General features: G+C 41.7%; 1 protein-coding gene across 8 annotated transcripts in view; it reads left to right on the top strand.

Annotated features, from left to right (window-relative positions):
• Positions 1-14,915, top strand: part of NEK5 (NIMA related kinase 5) — a 167,343-nt gene that overhangs the window by 89,199 nt on the left and 63,229 nt on the right. For all 8 annotated transcript variants that reach the window (XM_049853314.1, XM_049853307.1, XM_049853308.1 and 5 more), the window contains 2 exons: positions 387-479; positions 7,544-7,612. In XM_049853314.1, the coding sequence (XP_049709271.1) occupies positions 387-479; positions 7,544-7,612 (162 nt within the window). The remainder of the gene's footprint in view (positions 1-386; positions 480-7,543; positions 7,613-14,915) is intronic.

Consider the following 14,915-nt stretch of genomic DNA (forward strand, 5'->3'; position numbering starts at 1 on the left):
CTTTCAAAAGATCATAGCCATTGAAAACCCTATGGAATTCAGTTCCACTGTGAAACACATGGGTGTGCCATGAGTCAGAATTGACTCTGTGGCAACTGGTTTGGTTTTTGTTTATTTTTTTGTAGTAGGGAGCCTGAGTCTAGGCAAGATGAACAGCAGACATTTCTAGAGAGACTATGAAAAAAGTATTTGGGGAATATCAATGGCAGCCATAGGGAAGAGGAGGCATAGAACAGAGCTCCATCTATCCACTCCCATGGATAGCAGGAGGAAGAGGAAGGCACTTCCTCACTAGAACCCATTCAAACCCTGGCCAAAGTTCATAAAGTAGCCTTTAGAAGTGATTCAGAGCCACACTTGTTGACTGTGTATAATTTCTTTTAAAGGAAGACTCAAAAATAAATTATAAAACCTATTTGGTGAAGAAAAATAACTTGCACGTTCACCAAGAAGGACCTGAGGAACAATCACCTGTGCAGGTAGCGACGGTTATTGTTAGATGTTTATGTATAGTTTCCCACTGAGTTTGCTCTAGCTCAGTAGTTCTTAACCCTCACTGTGCAGTTGACTCATGTGGGGAACTTTTAAAAAACTTGTTTCCCTAGGTTCCACCCAACTGGCCTGAGCTGGAGCCTAGGCATCCCGTTTTCAGAAGCTCCCTAAGTGATTCCAGTGTACAGCCAATTTTGAGAACTGCCTCTCTTTTGCATAGCTTCCTGGGTGGTGTTTGAGTCAGTGTTTCAGACACATTTGTCATGAAGTCTGATGATAAACTTCTCTTTCATTTCAACCTTACATTTTTGGAAGTGGGGGTAGGGACAGGCAGAGCTGAAATAGCAAATGGACCTCAAGAGACTTTTTGCCCTTATGAGAAAATATTATAGGCTCATAATGCTAAGTGATTCAGTTGATTCCAACCAATTCTCAGACTTATTCGACCTGTGAAGTGACCTCATAAACAATGCTCCTATGATTGAGTTGTTTGTCTTTTAATTAATTATATTGATATTATGCAGAAAAAAATCCCAATATGCTTTTATTTTTGCTTATTAAGAAGATTTTCAATGATTTGCCTAGTCCTGAGGACCACTTTTTTTTTTTTATTGTACCTTAAGTGAAAGTTTACAAACCAAGTCAGTCTCTCATACAAACACTTATATACACCTTGCTATATACTCCTAGTTTCTCTCCCTCTAATGAGACAGCACACTCCTTCCCTCCACTCACTCTTTTCGTGTCTATTCGGCCAGCTTCTGATCCCCTCTGCCCTCTCATTTCCTCTTCAGACAGGAGCTGCCCACATAGTCTCGTGTGTCTACTTGATCCAAGAAGCTTACTCTTCACTAGTATCATTTTCTATCCCATAGTTCATTCCAATCCCTGTCTGAAGACTTGGCTTTGGGAATGGTTCCCTAGCAGAAGGCCTGGGGACCATGACTTCCGGGGTCCTTCCAGTCTCAGTTAGACGATTAAGTCTGGCCTTTTTATGAGAATTTGAGGTCTGCATCCCACTACTCTCCTGCTCCCTCAGGGGTTCTCTGTCGTGTTCCCTGTCAGGGCAGTCATTGGTTGTAGCCAGGCACCATCTAGTTCTTCTGGTCTCATGGGGACTATTTTTATAAATGGAGAATCATAATAAGTGTAATTCCTTATATTTTAAATTATATTTACCATTAGAGTTTGGTCTACAGAAGTAGAAGTTGGGTTATCCTGAAGATATTGTAAAATTGTCATTCAAAGATACTAGTAGGATCATAGTAAAATTCAGTGAAAAAAACAGATCAAATTTTACACACATTTCTTTCTCAAATGCTTTAACCAGGTTATAGCAATACTACATTGTTATTTTTATTTTAAACAGTAAGTTAAAATTTAACTTTAATTAGTTAAATAAAAATTTAAAAATCTTTTTATATACTCACATAATTACCATTTCTGGTACTCTTCATTCCTTTGTGTAGATCAGTATTGCTATATAGGTGTGTGGATATATACATATGGCTATATGTGTGTGTGTGTGTGTATATATATATATATATCATTTTACTTCTTTAAAATAATTTTTCTACTGCCTGAAAGACTTCTTTTTACATTTCTTGTAGTGCAGATCTCCTGGTCATGAATCGTTATAGATTGAATTATATTCCCCCAAAATATGTGTTGTAAATCCTAACCTCTGTGCCTGTGGTTTTGAGCCCTGGTGGCACAGTGGTTAAGAGTGTGGTTGGGAATAGGCTGTCTTTGTTGTGTTAATGAGACAGGGTTTATGTAGGGTATGTCTTAAATCAGTCTCTTGAGATGCAAGAGATTAAACAAGCAAACGAAAGAAGCGGAGAAGGAAGATTGATGATATATGACAAGCCATATAAAGACCTCCAAAACCAAAACCAAAAAACAAGGAAACCCTGGTGGTATAGTGGTTAAGAGTTATGGCTGCTAACCAAAGGAACCAGAAAACAGAAGCTGATGAGACAGGGGGACCTTCCCCCAGAGCTGACAGAGAGGGAGAACCTTCCCCTAGGGCTGGTGTCCTGAATTTGGGCTTCTAGCCTCCTAAACTGTAAGAAAATAAATTTGTTTGTTAAAGCCATCCACTTGTGGTATTTTGGTGATAGCAGCACTAGATAACTAAGGCGTGAATTCTGTCAGCTTTTTTATGCCTGAAAATTTTTTTATTTTGCCTTCATTTTTGAAAGATATTTTTCTCAGCATAGAGTTCTAGGTTGTTAGTTTTTTTTCCCCTTTCTTACTGTAAAGATGTTCCTCCACTGTCTTCTTGCTTGTATCATTTCTGACAAGAAATAAGATTTCATCCTTATCTTTGTTTCTTTATAGTATGTTATTTTTCCAGCTGCTTTGAAAATTTTCTCTTCATTATTGATTTTGAGAAATTTGATTATGATGGACTTTTAGTGTAGTTTTCTTCATGTTTCCTGAGTTTGGCATTCATGGGATTCTTGAATCTGTAGGCTTTTGGTTTTTATCAAACTAAAAAAATTTTTTGGCCATTATTTCTTCAAATACTTTTTCTGTAACCTCCTCTCTGTCTTCTTTTTCCTTCAGGGACTCAAGCTGCAGCTATATCAGATTGCTTGAAATTGTCCCACAGCCACTGATGCTCTATTATAAATATGAATTATGAGGTGTTTTAGTCTGGTTGTGGGAACAGTCACTATTCTCATCCAGTGTGCCAAGTACCTTTCTTTTTAATTCTCTTGGGTGGCTTTCCGCCCTGGTCTTAGATAGTTTCCTGATGAGTATTTCTACTGAGAACTCGAGGAGACCCTCTGTGGATGCCCATGGTTCTCTGTGCAGCTCTTTCCTGTTTGGGACTCTGTCCTTTGAACTCTAGCTCCCTTGGTATCCCCAGGCTCCCGGCTTTGGCCTAGAAACTTGGGGAGTCTGCCAGGCTCTGCCTGGGTTCCGTATCCCTACTCCATGGCCTGCAGACTCTCTCAAGATAGTAAGCTGGGGCAATTATAGGGATCACCTCATTTGTTTTTTGTTACTCAGAGATCACTGTCCTTTATTGCCTGATGTCTAGTGTACTGAAAATCATGGTTTAATATATTTGATCCTGTTCTTTGATTGTTGTTAATATTCTGCCTTGGCTAGAACTAGAAGTTTGTGTGCCCCTTCTTTATCTGTCTCCTATCCTGCTCCATTTAGATCTTTAGCACCTAGGCAGTTCTGGGCACGTGCCATATTTCCTCAATCTTCACATCTTAATATTTCTAGAAAATGAGAATGGCATCTTAGATTTGGTGAAATATGGTAATTGTGCTTCTTACTCTTTGTTGAGTAAATTAAACGCAGTCATTGCAGGAACCTGGTTCAAGATGGCAGGATACTGACCAGAAGCTGTGAAATGGGCGAACAGTCTCATCAGGCCACATGGAAAGGGAATTTTACAGAAGTCTGTCAGGCCAACTGACAGACTTCTTTAATTGGCCAATGGAAACCCTGGTGGAGTAGTGGTTAAGTGCTATGGCTGCTAACCTAAAGGTTGGCAGTTCAAATCCACCAGGCGCTCCTTGGAAACTCTATGGGGCAGTTCTACTCTGTCCTATAGGGTCACTATGAGTCGGAATCGACTCGACAGCAATAAGTTTTTTTTTGAGTCAGGCCAACATTCTATCTGAAATTTATTCCACAATCTTCTCCATTGACCAAATTTTCCTTGTCCCTTATTGCTGCTCCATCCTTTCAGCCTATTTCTCAATGTCCTGTTTCTCTAATTCCTGGTATCATCTGTGATAAGCAGAAATTACCTGCCCTAAATCTAAATCTCTCCTCTCCTTATTACTTCCTCTGTATTTTCCGAATTCTTGATGAACTTTACCACTTCCCAGTTTAACTCTATCTCTTTCTTCCACGATACTGAATCCTTCCATCTGGGCTCTTGGGAATCCCATTCTGTCATTAGAAATAGGAGTCCTGAAGCTTTTCTTCCCCCTCCTCAAATTGCCTGTGACTTTCTTCAGATCCATGAAGCCCGCTTCCATTGCCCCGACTCCAGGGTTATCGTGGAGGAGAATCTGAAAGTGTAAGTCCTCAATCACTCACTCCTTTCCTGCCTTCCTTCCCTCCTTCCTATTGCCACTTTCAGGCCATTGATCTGCCACCTTTGTTTATTCATTCAATAACAAGGACTTAGTGTATGTGTTAGGAATTTTGCTTGGCACTGGGAACACAGCAGTAAACAAATAGGCAAGAGCTCTGTACTCACAGAGTCCCCACTCTAGTGGTGAAGACATACAAAACCCAATGAATAAAATAGTTGCAAGCTTTCTTAAGAAGAAAACAAAGAGCTGAGATGTGGAATAACTTTAGAATGGTTCTGTAAATCCTCTCTGAAACAACATTTAAGCTAAGGCCCAAAGGAGGTAAAGAGAAGCGAGCCATTTGAAGAGTTGGGGAGAGGAGAATTCCAGGCATTATTAAAAAAAAAAAAAACAAAAAAAAAAAAACTAGGCATTATAAAGGGAACAACAAATACAAAGGTTCTGAGGTGGAAGAGAGCTTAGAATGTTCCAGGAATTAAAGGAAAACTAGCATAGCTGAAATGTAGGAAATGAAAGGTTTTAGTAGTAAAAGATGGGGTTGGAAAGAGACCAGATTGTATAGGGCTTTTTAGGCTATGTAAGATGCTTGGAATTTTTTTCTAAGCATGATGAGAAATCATTAAAGGGTGCTTTTCCAGGGAGGGAGGAGAGCTGCAATGTGATTTACATTTTCATAGGATCACTTTTGTTGCTGTAAGGAGAGCAGAGTGAAAGGGACAAGAGAGTCTGGCAAGAAGTTGTTGTAGTAACGTACAGGAGAGATGATGGAGACTGAAAGTAAAATGGAGAAAAGTAAAGTAAAATGATATATATAATTTTCATATGTATATATATAAACTTTGCAAAGCGATGTGATAGGACTGACTGAGGGATTGGATATGGAGGCCAAGGAATCATGGAATCTCATAAACTCAGGCTTGCAAGGGGTGACAGTGCTGTTAATTAAGCTGGGGAAGATCAGGGAGCAAGCCTGTGAGGGGTGGGGCAATCAAGAGCTTTGTTTGGACGCGTTGAGTTATAGAAGGTCCGAGAGATTGCGTACCTGCTTCAGGATCTTTGGACCTGCGGTCCCCCTGCCTTGAACAGGCTTTCCCCAGGACTTCATGTTACAAGGCCAGTGTCATTCCGGGACTCAGATCAAATGCCAATAAGCTTTCCTGTGTCACCCTCACCGCTTCCCCATCTTCAATCCTGTTACCCTGTTTATTTCCACTGTAGCACCTAACACTGTCTGAAATGACGTCATTATGTTGTTGATACATTAATCACCTCAGCAAAAAGGCAAGGGCCTTTTCCGGTATGTTCACTCACCAGCCCAGGGCTCAGGACAGTGTCTGTCACATAGTGGGCCTCCATATGGATTTGTGGAATGAATATTAAAGTGAAGATGATGTTAAGTTTCAGTTGGCTATGTGAGTCTGAAGCTCAGAGTAGAGAAAAGGTCAGACCTGAAGATCCACGTTTCGGAGTCATTGCCTGCGATGAGACGGCATTTCAATCCACAGGAATTGATGTGATCGCATACATTGAAGCCAGAAAGGAAAAAGGGGCCTAGGACTGACTCTGGGGAACTCCAGCACTTAGAGCTGACCTACCCATTGTTCCTTTGAAAGTCTTGACCTCCACTTCTACTACTTTCTTCCTTTCCTCTATGAGGTTGCCTTTTTATTTTTAGAGCCATCTTCTTTATAAAGCTGTGTGCTTTTCAGATTTTCCTGATTAAGATCATAAGCCTCTTAATGGCAGGATCCTCTAGTCAAAATTGTATGCTCAAATTGGGTTGGGTTGGATTGGCTTGGACTGGCATCGCCACATCATAGAATTTTAGCCATCGAAATGTCAGTGCTAAAATTGAGAGACCAGATGAACAAATGAACAATACCAGATCATATGGAAACTTAGAACTCTGACCCACCATCTGCATCATCCAACCCAGGAAGTCAAACCACTCTCTGCAGCTACCAGTCCAAAACTAAAAATACCAAACCCATTGCCATCAAGTTGATTCCAACTTATAGCCACCCTACAGGGCAGAGTAGAACTGCTCCATAGAGTTTCCAAAGAGGGCCTGGTGAATTCAAACTGCTGACCTTTTGGTTAGCAGACATAGCTCTTAACCACTACACCACTAGGGTTTCCCTACCAGTGCAGGAAGCCAAACAGTAATCCTTGTGGCAGTGGGCCCCAAAATGGCTGGGACTTAATAACTGACAGCTTCCTTCATTTTTGTCCCCACTTCCAACTTAGGACCAACCAGAGAGAGCCAAATATGCCCCTCTAACCAATCACATAAGAGGTCCCGGTTCTAGTCAGCCTGCCTCCAGCTTACCCAGGCCAGTAGTCTCCAATCAGGGCACCCCTGAAGCCTCCCCTTTTTTTCTCTATAAAGCTTTCCCACTCCTGCGCCTGAGTCTTTGCCAAATGAAAGTGAAGGTGAATGACTTCCTGCCTATACCAAAGCTCTGAGTAAATAGCCTTCGTTTGTTCTCATTTGGGTGGTCTTTATCTATTTCCACAACATACTTCAAATTGTGCCCAAGTTTTTAGTGAGTTCTCATTAACCTTCTTTTACAAAGGCATGTTTTGCCCTGAAATCAGTCACCGGATTCCATCCAGAGAGTGTAATTGTTTGATCAACATTGAATAATAGAATTTTAATTTCCTGTAACCTTTCAGGATATTGAAAGAAACTTGAGATATATTAGTCTTCAGAATGTAAAGGAAAGTAAAATTCCAGAACAGAAATATAAAGCTAAGGTAATAAACAGTGACTTTTGATTCCATACAGAAACACTGGTTAGGGGTCTACATCTTTTTATCTTGGCCACCTACAGGACATTTTTCCTACTATTTCATGGAATTGCCTTATTTTGCAACATCAAATTAATGGTTTTAAGTATTTGTAATGTCAAAGAAAATTGACTTAGGGATTGTAATTGGATTGCTAAACTAAGATTTTTGTTCTTGCTTTCTTCTAGAGAGGGGTAAAGTTTGAAATTAATTTGGATAAATGTATTCCTGAAGAAAACACCCTACAAGAGGAAGAGGTATGCCATATGGAGTATGTATTTCTATTAGTGAGTATAAGAAAATAAGTGTCTCAATAGCATATTTCATGAAATTGTTCCACAGGATATAGGGAGAATTTTCCTAAATGTTCTTAGAAGGATCTCTGGTAATCAAATTAGTCTTCCAAAATATCATATTTTTACACAAATAAGGTGTGCCTTGTACAGTTGTTTGCCAACTGCTCCCTCCCATGGTGAGGTATTTTCATAAGCATGCTATGGCTTACACTGGGGGAGGGAATGGTTGACAAACAAATGTGGAAGGCATGCATTATTTGTGCAAAAAGCTGGTACTTTATATCCTCCCATTTTTTGAGATTATTTACTTGGACGAATTATTCCATTTTAATTTATTTTTCTTTTATAAAAAAGAGCTGTTTCCTTATAATATTAACATTTTATCACATTAACTTTTGTATCATGTTGAGATATGTATATATCTTAACAGGATACATGGTCAATATCTAGTATACTTACCTAAAAAACTGAGCAGAGCCCTGAAACCATGTCCATTTGTTTTCTGTCTTAATCAGTTACTAATAACTTGGTACAGGTCTCTGGGTAAATTTCAGTTATGTGTTTGAGCTGTCCTTTTCACAGTGCGTGAATGCAATGTGCAAATACAATAAATCAAAACCTCATTTTATGATTTGATTTTAACATCACATTTATCTCATTTTTTCCCAGATCTACTAGCAAATATCAAAATAAATTTACTTCTATTTCCATTTTACCTTCTCCAAATTTGCCTTTTATACGGGTAGTTCATGGGTGGTGTAAACAATTGAGTGCCCTACTACTAGCTGAAATGTTGGAGGTTGAACCTGCCAGAGGTGCCTTGGAAGACAAACCTGGTTGTGATGGTTATGGTTGTGTGTTAACTTGGCTAGACCATAATTCTCATTGGCTTGGCAGTTATATAGTGATGTAGTTTGGCAGTTATGTAACAATGTAGTCATCCTCCATGATGTGATCTGATGTCATCAATCAGTTGTAAGAAGAATTTCCTTGGGGGTGTGGCCTACATCCAATATATGTATGGATGTTCTGGCAAAGTTTGCTTACTCTGGATCCTGCATCCGACTCATCGTCATCTGACCTTCAGTTCTTGAGACTTGAGCCAGCTACCTGCTGTATCGCCTCCTGATCTTGGAATTCATCAGCCTCCTCAGCCTATGAGCTAGCAACCTGCCATCTTACCTGCTATCTTGGGATTTGTCAGCCGCCATAGCATATGAGCCAGGAGCTTGCTGTCTTACCTGCCTATCTTGGATTCATTAGCCTTTGCAGCCCTTGAGCCAGTGGCCTGCTGTCTGACCTGCCAATCTTGGGTTTGTCAGCCCTTGCAGCTCTGTGAGTCAGGAGAAGCTTCCAGCCTGTTGCTTGACCCACGGACTTGGGACTTGCCAGCTTCTACAACTGTGTAAGCCATTTCCTTGAGATAAATCTCTCTCTCTATGTATATATATGTGTATATATATAAATGCTTCACTGGTTTTGCTTCTCTAGAGAACCCAGCCTAAGACATTTGGTACCAAGAGTGGTTCTAGAGAAACAAAATTGTAAGGATGAATTTTCTAAATTGGTTCTCAAGTCCAACTAGTCTTAATAGCACTGAAGACTCTGCCTCCGGTAGTAAAGAGGGCGCTGCTAATCCATGGCGTGAGGTGGCAATATTAATATGCAAAATATCACCGCTAATAACTCAAATATTGGCGAGGAGCGAGGCTCTGGGTGACAATTTTTTGATATTTTTCTACAATTTTGTCAGAATTAGAAGTATGAGGAAGCTGGTTGGTTGGTCCTACTTTCACTAGACAAAGTGGTGAAAGAAAGATGAGCTCAGGGCTTCAGAGTCAAAGCACAAGCAGAGCATAAAAGACCTGAAAGTTGCCATTTATGCCCTGCAAAAAGCCTTATTTCTTGTAGTAACATAACTGATATTGCCAAAAAACAAACCCGCAGTCTTGGCTGAGTTACAACGCCAACTGAATTCCCCACCTTGAAATGGTGTTGAAAGTTAAAGTGAGAGCATTAACTGGGAAGAAATGGGATCCTGAAACTTGGGATGAGGACATATGGGCAAATAATCAGGAAGCTGTGGACATTGAGTCCCTAAATTATGTTGACTCACTCCTGCCTACAGAACCAGACCCCCATTCCCATCTGAAAAGATTACGCCACCTTTGTCTGCTAAGCCACCCTCCCCAATAAAACCACTAGCCCCTCCACCCCCATCTGATTAGATTAACTCAGCTGTGTCTGAAGAGCCTTTGTCTCAGATATCACCTGGGATGGCATCTCAGTCATTGGCTGGGGCATATGCCTTACGAGACATTGCTGAATGTTCCTGAGACCCACCCCCATCACCCATTTTTGCTTCTAGATGTGTAACTAAGTCTCAGGGAGCCCAAAAGGTGAAGTACAAAGTGTGACCCAGGTACAAGTACACTACACTCCAAAAAAACTACTTGACTTTTCTAATATGTACAAACAGAAACCAGGAGAATATGTCTGGGAATGGCTATTAAGAGTGTAGGATAATGGTGCAAGGAATATAAAGTTGGATCAGTCTGATATGGGCCCACTAAGCACAGATTCTTCATTCAATGTTTGAGCTCATGAGATTAGAAAAGGATCTAATAGTTTATTTGATTGGGTTGCTGAAGCATGGGAAAAGCAGTGGCCTACACGAAAACAAGTTGAAGTACCAGACCTGCCTTGATATACTGTAGAAGATATCCAAAGGCTTACGAAAATTGGCATGTTGGAGTGAATTTATCAGGTTAGACCCACAGACCCACCCATGGAGTGCCCAGGACACACCTTTTACCACAATGGTGAGGAACAAATTTGCGAAGGAAGCCCTAGCATCCTTGAAGACTGCTGTGATTGCTATTCTTTGTATGTCAGATTTGATGGTGGGAACCTCCCTAACTGAATTAAGACACCTAACTACAATGGGGCTGACTGGACCCTGTGGTGGTAGAGGCTAAGTGGCGCACTAAATCAACAAAGATGAGGTAGGTGTGGTTACCATAATGGACAGTGAAGTTAAAGCAGTAATCAGAAAAGTCTGACTTGTATGGACTTATGGCATTGGCTACTTAGTCGTAGTGTCCCTAGGAGTGAAATAGATGGGAAGGCTACTAAATATTTACTTTATCTGTACAAGTGGAAGAATTCTAGGTGAAGTGAATGGCGGTCTAACTCAAAGCACTAGAAGAGAGTCATGGCCCCTCAATCAATTCCTAGACTTGAGCCAGTTTACAAATCCACAACTCCTCGAATGGAGGGCAGGCTGGGTCCCCTTGAAGAAAGACCTTACTGCACTGCCAACAATTTATACTGTTAATCTTTCTCCCCTTCTTCTCCGAAGGGATCTACAGCCTTCTATGAGAGTGACTGTTCACTGGGGCGAGGGAAATAATCAGACTTTTCGGAGATTACTGAATACTGGCTCTGAACTGACACTAATTACAAGAGACCCGAAATGTCACAGTGGCCCACCAATCAGAGTGGGGGTATACGAAGGTCAAGTTATTAATGAAGTCTTAGCTCCTGTTTGTCTCACAGTGAGTCCAGTGGGTGCCCGAACCCATCCTGTAATGATTTCCCCAGTTCCAGAATGCATAATTGGAATAGACATACTCAGCAACTGGCAGAACCCCCTCACTGGATACCTGACAAGTGGAGTAAGGGCTATTATGGTAGGAAAAGCCAAATGGAAGCCATTAGAACTGCGTCTGCCTAGAAAAATAGTAAACCAAAAGCAATATGATATTCCTGGAGGGATTGCAGAGATTACTGCCACCATGATGGACTTGAAGGATGCAGAAGTGGTGATTCCCACCACATCCCCCTTCAACTTACCTATCTGGCCTGTGCAAAAAGCAGATGGATCTGAAGAATGACAGTGGATTATTGTAAACTTAATAAGGTGTTTACTCCAATTGCAGTTGCTGTTATAGATGTGATTTCATTGAGTGAGGAAATTAATACATCTCCTGGTACCTGGTAGTTAGCTATTGATCTAGCCAATGCCTTTTTCTTTATTCTGGTTTGGAAGGAACACCGCAAGCACTCTGCCATCAGTCAGTAAGGCCAGCAATACACCTTCACTGTCCTACTCAGGCTTATCAACTCTCCAGCCCTATGTCATAATTTAGTCCTCAGGGACCTTGATCACCTTCTTTCCCAAGATGTCACACTGGTCCATTACATTGATGACATTATGCTGATTGGACCTAGTAAGGAAGATGTGTCAGTGACTCTGGACTTACTGGTAAAACACTTGTGTGCTAAAAAAAAAAAAATTTGTGTGCTAGAGGGTGGAAAATTAATCCCATAAAAAAATCCAAGTGTCTTCCACCTCAGTGAAATTTCTAGGAGCCCAGTGGTGTGGGTCATGTCAAGATATTCCTTCTCAAATGAAGGATAAGTTGTTACATCTGGCCCCTCCTACAATGAAAAAGGAGGCACAATTCCTCGTAGAATTTTGGAGGCAACACATTTGGGTGTGCTACTCCTGCCTACTTATCAAGTGACTGAAAAAGCTGCTAGTTTTCAGTGGGATCCAGTAAAAGAGAAGGTTCTACAACAGGCTCAGGCTGTTTTGCAAGCTGCTTTTCTACTTGGGCCATATGACCTGACAGAATCATTGGTGCTTGAATAGTCAGTGGCAGTTAGAGATGCAGTTTGGAGTCTTTGGCTGGCCCCTATTGCTGAATCATAGCACAGACCCTTAGGAATTTGGGGTAAAACCCTGCCATCTTCTGCAGATAACTACTCTCCTTTTGAGAAATAGCATTTAGCTTGTTACTGGGCCTTAGTAGAGACTGAGTACTTAACCATGGGATAACTTAACCACAAGTCACCATGTGGCCTTAGCCGGCCATCATAAATTGGTCATTGTCTGACCCACAGAGTCATAAAGTTGAGCACGCAAAGCAGCACTCCATCAGTAAATGAAAGTGTTCCGTACAAATTCGGCCTCAAGCAGGACCTGAAGGCACAAGTAAGTTGCATGAGGAAGTGGCCCAAACGCCCGTGGTCTCTGCTCCTGTCACATTCCAAAAAAAAAACCAAACCCATTGCCGTTGACTCAATTCCAACTCATAGTGACTCTGTAGGATGGAGTAGAACTACTCCATAGAGTTTCCAGGGAACACCTTATTTACCAGCCATAGCTCTTAACGACTACGCCACAGGGTTTCCTGTCACATTACCTGCCCTCTAAAGTCTGCACCTATTGCCTCATGGGGAATTCCTTATGATCAGTCGACTGAGGAAGAGAAAACTCATGCCTGGTTTACAGATGGTTCTGCAAGATATGCAGGTACCACTCAAAAGTGGACAGTGGCAGCACTACAGCCCCTTTATGGGACCTCCCTGAAGGACAGTGGTGAAGGGATAGCCTCCCAATGGGCAGAACTTCGAGCAGTGCACCTGGTTGTTCACTTTGTTTGGAAGGAAAAATGGCCAGATGTGTGTCATTGTGTACCGATTCATGGGCTGGATGGTCAGGGACTTGGAAGGAACATGACTGGAAAATCGGTGACAGGGAGGTGTGGGGAATAGGTATGTGGATAGACCTCTCTGAATGGGCCGAAGAAGTGAAGATATTTGTGTCTTATGTGACTGCTCACCAAAAGGTGACCTCAGCAGAGGAGGATTTTAACAATCAAGTGGATAGGATGACGTGTTCTATGGAAACCAGTCATCATCTTTCCCCAGCTATTCCCATCGTTGCCCAATGGGCTCATGAACAAAGTGACCATGGTGGCAGGGATGGAGGTTATGCATGGGCTCAGCAACATGGACTTTCACTCACCAAGACTGACCTGACTACAGCCACTGCTGAGTGCCTAATCTGGCAGCAACAGAGACCAATACTGAGTCTCTGATATGGCACCATCCCTCCAGCAATGTCGATTACATGGGACTGCTTCCATCATGGAAAGGGCAGCTTTTCATTCTTGCTAGAATGGACACTTACTCTGGATGTGTACTTGCCTTCCCTGCACATAATGCCTCTGCCAAAACTGCCATCTGTGGACTCACAGAGTGCTTTATCCACCGTCATGGTCCCACACAGCATTGCCTTGGGTCAAGGAACTCAGTGGGCCCATACTTGGGGAATTCACTGGTCTTACCGTGTTCCCCATTATCCTGAAGTAGTTGGCCTGATAGAACAATGGAATGGCCTTCTAAAGACACAATTATGGCACCAGCTAGGTAGCAACACTTTACAGGGTGGGGGCAGTGTTCTCCAGGAGGCTGTATGTGCTGTAAACCAGCGTCCTATATGTGGTGCTGTTTCTCCTTTAGCCAGGATTCATGAATCCAGGAGTCAAGGGGTGGAGATGGAAGTGGCACCAGTCATTATTACCCCTAGTGACCCACTTGCAAAATTGTTACTTCCTGTCCCCATGACCATATGCTGTATGGGTCTAGAGGTCCTAGTTCCAAAAGGAGAAGTTAAGAATGCCGCCTGGGCTCTTTAGGCCTCTGGATCAACAGGCAAAGAAGGGAGTTGCCATATTGTCTGTTGGGATAGACTCTGACTACTAAGGGAAAATCATATTGATGTTGCATAATGGAGGTAAAGAAGGGTATGTCTGGAATACAGGAGATCCCTTAGGGTGCTTCTTAGTACTACCATGCCCTGTAATTAAAGTCAATGGAAAACTACTGCAACCCATGTCTGACATGACTACTAATGGCCCAGACCCTTCAGGAATGAAACTTTGGTTCACCCCACCAGGCAAAGAACCACGATCAGCTGAGGTGCTTGCCAAGGGCAAAGGGAATGGGTGGTGGAAGAAGGTAGTTCTAAATACCAGTTACAACCACGTGACCAGTTGTAGAAGCAAGAATTGTAATTTCCAAGAGTTTTTCTTCCTCATATATGTGCATCAATTTTTTTTGTTTTTTTTTCACTTATAAAATATACGATGTAAATGGGGCTAGAGCATTTTCAGTTGTATACATGTTAGTTGTATCATGATTTGTGCAAGTATGACTCTGTATTTATCTTAATTTAGAGCCTGTATATGGTTTAAGGAGATGAGTACAGGTGTGAAGTTGACAAGGGCTGGACTGTGATGGTTAAGGTTGTGTGTCAACTTGGCAGTTTCATTATTCTCAGTGGTTTGGCAGTGATATAATGATGTAATTTGACAGTTATGTAATGATGTAGTCATCCTCCAAGATATGATATGATGTGATCAATCAATCAGTTGTAAGGAGAGTTTCCCCGGGGGTATGGCCTGCATCCAAT

Source organism: Elephas maximus, chromosome 14 (genome assembly GCF_024166365.1).
Source record: "Elephas maximus indicus isolate mEleMax1 chromosome 14, mEleMax1 primary haplotype, whole genome shotgun sequence".
Classification (NCBI taxonomy): domain Eukaryota; kingdom Metazoa; phylum Chordata; class Mammalia; order Proboscidea; family Elephantidae; genus Elephas; species Elephas maximus.